The sequence below is a fragment of the Protobothrops mucrosquamatus genome, unplaced genomic scaffold (assembly GCF_001527695.2).
Source record: "Protobothrops mucrosquamatus isolate PMUCROS unplaced genomic scaffold, P.Mucros_1.0 scaffold3365, whole genome shotgun sequence".
NCBI classification, from domain to species: Eukaryota; Metazoa; Chordata; class Lepidosauria; order Squamata; family Viperidae; genus Protobothrops; species Protobothrops mucrosquamatus.
Genome location: NW_015389350.1, coordinates 36,805 through 43,086, shown reverse-complemented (window position 1 = coordinate 43,086; position 6,282 = coordinate 36,805). Strand labels below are relative to the sequence as shown.

The window sequence follows — 6,282 nt, the reverse complement described above, 5'->3', positions numbered from 1 at the left end:
TGCTCTAGGACAACACGGCTGCCGTCAAAAGCTTCTCACTGCAACATGGCTGCTGCGATAGGCCTGTCTAATTATAAACCACTCACTGTCCAATAGATTCCTCCTAGCCAGCCCTAAAACTAAATCATTTCAGTGAGCCAGCCTCCATTTTTTAATAAATATGATACTTGCCAAGGATGGGGTTTTTTGTTTCTTTACAAGATATGCATCTCCTTTTTTAAAAAAAAGAAACGTTTTTTTAAAAAGTGAGGTAGGGGAGGGAATTCCTGACAGATAGAGTCCCAATTTATCTAAACCCGTTAAAAAAGGAAGAAAGTGAAGACAACTTCACACAGTAACGGTAATAGTGTAACAGAGTTGGAAGGGACCTTGGAGGTCTTCTAGTCCAACCCCCTGTTCAAGCAGGAGACCTTATACCATTCCAGACAAAAGGGTGGTCCAATCTCTTCTTAAAAGCCTCCAGCGATGGAGCCACCCACCACTTCTGGAGGCAACAGTTAGAACAATTTATCAATGGAATGTCTTGTCTCCAAAAGTGGTGAGTGCGTCATCACTAGAGGTTGTTTTTTTTTAAAAAAAAAAAAAACAACCATTTTGTCTGGAATGGTATAAGATCTCCTACTTGAGCAGGGGGTTGGACTAGAAGACCTTCAAGGTCCCTTCCAACTCTGTCATAATGTTATTCTGTTGATCGGGTGTACTGATTAATTGTTCTCACTGTCAGGAAATTTCTCCTTACTTCTAGGTTGAATCTCTTTTTAGTTCTATCCATTACTTCTTCTCCTGCCCTCTGGTGTTTTGATAAGGTAAGGTAAGGTAAGGTAAGGTAGGAGAGGAGAGGACAAGACAAGACAAATAGGATAGGATAGGATAGGATAGGATAGGATAGGATAGGATAGGATAGGATAGGATAGGATAGGATAGGATAGGATAGGATAGGAGAGGAGAGGAGAGGAGAGGAGAGGACAAGATAGGATAGGATAGGATAGGATAGGATAGGATAGGATAGGATAGGATAGGATAGGATAGGATAGGATAGGATAGGATGATAAGATTAGATAAGATAGACAGGATAGGATAGGATAGGATAGGATAGGATAGGAAAGGAAAGGAAAGGAAAGGATAAGATGATAAGATAAGATAGATAAGATAGATAAGATAGGATAGGATAGGATAGGATAAGATGATAAGATAGATAAGATAGATAAGATAGATAAGATAGGATAGGATAGGAAAGGATAAGATGATAAGATAAGATAGATAAGATAGATAAGATAGGATAGGATAGGATAGAATAAGGTAAGGTAAGGTAAGGTAAGATAAGATAAGATAAGATAAGATAAGATAAGATAAGATAAGATAAGATAAGATAAGATAAGATAAGATAACTTTATTGTCATTTTAAATTTCAAAAATGAAATTTAGTTGCCTGCTCTCAAAGTGAAACACATACATGACACACACCTAAATATACAACTTATGTATAGACCCACACCCCTACATATACATAACAAATAAACATTAAACACTCTCCATCTTGAACACATAAGAGAAGGAAGAAGCTGGAGAGTTCACAAGGCTAATGCTGTAAATTTTTGGAGAATAGGTCGCCCCCCCCTCCTCTTCTGTGAGAGCCCCTCAAATATTGGAAGACTGCTATCATGTCACCCCCTAGTCCGACGGTCTGTACTTAAGGACACCATAACTAAACACAGTTCAAAAGAGAGAGAGAGAAAAAACCAAACACAGCAAAAGAAAGAAAAAAGGAATTCTTACCTCGCATGCTGTTGAAAGACCCTGAGGTTAGTGCAAGTCAATTCTTTGGCTTCATGTTGGTTTACCAAGCTAGCCGGGGAAATGACCGGCACCGGAGCTTTCATCGGTTGAAGAGGCAGAGGGGGCTGGGGCTCATCGTATTTCTTCAAGCTGCTGATGATCCTTTCCTTGGCTGGGGGGGGAAAAAAAGGATGTTTTTGCATTGACAACAGATGGAGATGTAGCCATCTTTTACCTTTTGCTTTCAGAATTAGATGATACTGGGAGGGGGGGATGTGACCGAGAGTCCAGCTGGACATAACAACACTAAACCTAGTGTGAGAATCAAGGTTATTGTAACCAGAGCTGATAAGGAATTGGAGGGGCTGGAGAACTGGAGAGGAAGCCCGCGTTTCAAGCTAATTGGGGAAAGTGATTTATGACCGTTAATTGAAGGAGGGAATTGTGCTTTGATACTAGGTGCTCAAGGGGAGGGGAATTCAGTTTTTGGGCTTCGATTATGCGGTGCCGATATTATGCTGCTCAAAATAAAGATTCTTTAAGGTAAGCAATGCCTCAAAGTTCTTTTGAAGAGTTTCATCTGTTGGAACCATGACAGCGTTCACCACCAATTCTTGCTTTCCAGATGCTGAATATATTCTGGGGGGGGGGGGGACTGTTTTTCAGGTGAGCCAGCACCTTAATAAACTGCAACCAGGAATAGTCTGGAATGCCTGTGGAGATTCTCAGTCATCCAGGTCACGGGTGATTTAGCAACATCCAGACAAACAACACCCACACCAATTTACATCAGACAAAAAGGTATTTAAAGGACAGTGCTCTGACAGACGAGCTCAATTCAAAGCGCACTGACGTTGTCCCCCTCCCTTCAGGAAAGACCATGACTCAGCAACATCCAGACGAACAACACCCACACCAATTTACATCAGACAAAAAGGTATTTAAAGGCCAGTGCTCTGACAGACGAGCTCAATTCAAAGTGCATTGACGTTTTCCTCCTCCATTCAGGAAAGATCATGACTCAGCAACAACAGGACGAACAACACCCACACCAATTTACATCAGACAAAAGGTATTTAAAGGCCAGTGCTCTGACAGACAAGCTCAATTCAAAGCGCACTGACAATGTCCCTCTCCCAAATGGAGACAAAACGTTTGCAACCAAATCGCCAAGCTCGGAGATCAAACGAACAGCCCAATTACCAATCCGAGCTACAAATATTCAAACTCATTTCAATAAATAAAATACCTAACAAAGGGTCGGTGAAGTCGGTCTGTGCCGGTGAAGCACTTGAGGCAGGAAGGGGTCCCACTCTGACTCGAAACCAGAGGTCTAAAGTTTCCTGGAACTCATGCTGAATCTGCTGAACGTTGACAAATTCCATCCAGAGATCCTTCAAGCCAGCAGCAGGTGGACAGTGAAAAGCAGCAACGGGGAGAAAGACATTTTTAGTTGCCAGTAAGATCAATTAAAGCACTCAACTTTAATTTAAACCCCCCACCCCGCTTGGGGTGGCTGCCAATTAGCATGGGTGCTAAATGGAATGGAAGCTTTGAGGTCCCCGTTGCACAAGTGCAATCGCACTTCTGCATAATTCAAAATGATTTGTCGAATTCACAATGAATCAGAACGGAGGAGCCACTGAGACCTATGTCATGCCTCCGTCGGAACCTGAATCTGCGGGGGGAAAGAGCTGGAAGGGGACCCTATGGAGGCCGAGGGAGAGGTGTCTGTGGCTTCAGAGCAGTGGTTCTCAACCTTTTTAATGCCGCGACCCCCAACCGGTCGTACGTCGAGGACTAAACCGGTCATAAGTCAAGGACTAAACTGGTCGTAAGTCGAGGACTACCCAACCGGTCGTAAGTCGAGGACTTTCCCTGCCCGGGAGCGCCGCGCATGCGTGGTTCCGCCCCCTGCGCCGGCCGAGGCGTAGCTGGCAAGCAGCAGAGACAGAGCAGACCGACCACCAGCTGGCCCAGCCCAAGGGAGGTAAGGCACCCGCCGGAAAAGGGGGAAAAAATGGCGGACAGCCTTGCTTGGCGACCCCCGTGAAATGGTCGATCGACCCCAAATGGGGTCACGACCCATAGGTTGAGAACCGCTGCTTCAGAGGAATGTAGGGAAGAGAAGGCCGAGGCAGGCCAGGGCCCTTCAGGATTGGGACAGGAGGAACAGGAGAGGTAGAGTTCAGGTGATGAGCAAGGGCCACCCCCTCCTGATCCTAGAGCACGGAGAGTAGGGAGGGAACAACGCAGGAAGGCTCAACTACTCGGGAGGAGAGCGTCCCGCCCCTCTCCACAAGGCACACCTGGAGACTGAGACATAAGGAGACGCTGTGGGGAGAGGCATTTGTCGGGAACAAATGCTGATTCCTTGGAGATTTGTGTGTTGTTGCTGATTTCTTGTTCTGTGTTGTGATTTCTGCTTGGAAACCCGGAAACTCTGACCATCGGACTGACTGACAACGTTGCTTGGATGGTCAAAGACCTTGGATTATATTTTGGCTTCTCTTCTGAAACTGCTCAGGCAAGCTTGTATTTCCACAGACTCCTTAGATTTTGGATATATGTATGTGTCATTCCTTGTTATCTCCGTGGCCTTGAGTAAATTCCTCTCCTAATCAGACTGTCTGTGAAACTACTTGCAGCCGGAGGCGGCTGAAGGTGTGTGTGTCTTCCTTTGTTTGGAGGCTTGCCAGAAACATGGGAGCATTGGGGAAAATTTGGAGCAATTAAAGGGCGATTTGGATTGCCAGCTGACTGCATTGCCTGTGTGCCGTGCCCTGGGTCGTCACACCTATTACAGGTAGCCCTTCACTTACAACCATTCATTTTGTGACCGTTTGAAATTACGTCGGCACTGAAAAAAGTGACGTGACCATTTTTCACACTTATAACCGCTGCAGCCTCCCCAGGGTCACGTGATCAAAATTCAGATGCTTGGCAACTGGCATGTGTTTAGGAAGGTTGCAGTGCCCGAGGGTCATGTGATCCCCTTTTGTGACCTTCTGATAAGCAAAGGAAGAAGCAACCTAGAACTAAGGAGAAACGTCCTGACAGTGAGAACAATTAACCAGGGGAACGACCTGCCTCCAGAAGCGGTGAATGCTCCAACACTGGAAGTTTTTAAGAAGAGGCTGGACAGCCATTTGTCTGAAATGGTACAGGGTTTCCTTCCTGAGCAGGGGGTTGGACTAGATGACCTCCAAGGTTCCTTTCAACTTTATCATCATCATCATCATCATCATCATTATTATAATAATAATTCTGGGAGTTGAAGTCCACCAGTCATAAAAAGGCCAAGTTTGAAGACCCCCAATCTACACCCTTACATATAAGTAACATATAACTGATCCGTTCCTTTTTTACCTGCTGGTTCTGCATAATCTTGGCAAGCCGATGTCCATCGTATTGCTTGGGCAAAGAGGGAATGTAGGTGTCCCCTTTCTGGAACCTTTCTTCTTCCAGCCACAGAACAAATGTGGAAAAAAGCCTGAAAACATATCCAAAATGGAAGGTTTGAAGCAGGCGCTCACTTTTTTGGTTGTTACGTAAGACACACACAAAAGTTTCTTCAAACTGTATATACGCCGTAGAATGAACAAAAAGGACCAGGCTACATCCCAATTGCTTTCCAAGTATGACATAACCAGTTTCATAAATTATTTGAGCATCATGAAGCCAAGAAGGTCCTCAGAAGCCTGATAGGGGTTCCTCAAGCAAGCTTGTTGCCTGGAATCATGTGACATCCTCAAGGCCAGAGGTCTTTAAACGTGGCCACTTTAAGACTTGTGGACTTCAACTCCCAGAATTCCTCAGCCAGCCCTCAGGGCTGGCTGAGGAATTCTGGGAGTTGAAGTCCACAAGTCTTAAAGTGGCCACGTTTGAAGAGCCCTGCTCAAGGCTACGTTGGCTTGAGACAATTCAGGGCACATCTGGGTGGATTCCCCATCCAACCTCCACAAATCTTGGACTCCCGTATTAGCCGAGATCCTCGGAGAAACCGCAGTCTAAAAGGCCATCCAAGGTTACCTGACAAGGTCCTTGTGAAGCTCTAAGAAAGTCACATAATTGGCCTTGCTGAAGCCTTTGGCGGTCGGATTTTCGTTCCCGCCTGCTGGGCTGTCCAACTGGAGCACTTTGCTAGCTGAATGGTGGAAGTCGGTGGCCTCAATCAGATGCTGCTTCAGGTCGTTCAGCAGGCTAAGGTGAGCAGGAGCCTGGAAGAATCGCCGCCCGACGCAGCCATCTTTGGGTAGCCTTCAAAGCAGAAATGCTGTCGTTTAGAACACAGCTACACAACCTTTCCAATTTGGTGGCTCGGGAGGGAGAGGGGAGAAAGAGGGGATGATCTGGGGGGAGGGACAGGCGTGCCTCGAACACCCATAACCCTCGCACAAATGGGACCCCGAGCACCCCCAACCCTCACACAAATGGGGCCCTGAGCACCCATGACCCTCACACAAATGGGGCCCTCTAGCACCAATGACCCTCACACAAATGGGG

The 6,282-nt window shown here is 46.0% G+C and overlaps 1 protein-coding gene across 1 annotated transcript in view; it reads right to left on the bottom strand.

Moving 5' to 3' along the window:
• Nucleotides 1–6,282, bottom strand: part of EPG5 (ectopic P-granules autophagy protein 5 homolog) — a gene marked incomplete at its 5' end in the record, with an annotated part of 79,441 nt that overhangs the window by 36,632 nt on the left and 36,527 nt on the right. Inside the window, 4 exons of the mRNA XM_029286342.1 lie at nt 1,777–1,948; nt 3,026–3,170; nt 5,146–5,269; nt 5,809–6,036. Of these exons, the coding sequence (XP_029142175.1) occupies nt 1,777–1,948; nt 3,026–3,170; nt 5,146–5,269; nt 5,809–6,036 (669 nt within the window). The remainder of the gene's footprint in view (nt 1–1,776; nt 1,949–3,025; nt 3,171–5,145; nt 5,270–5,808; nt 6,037–6,282) is intronic.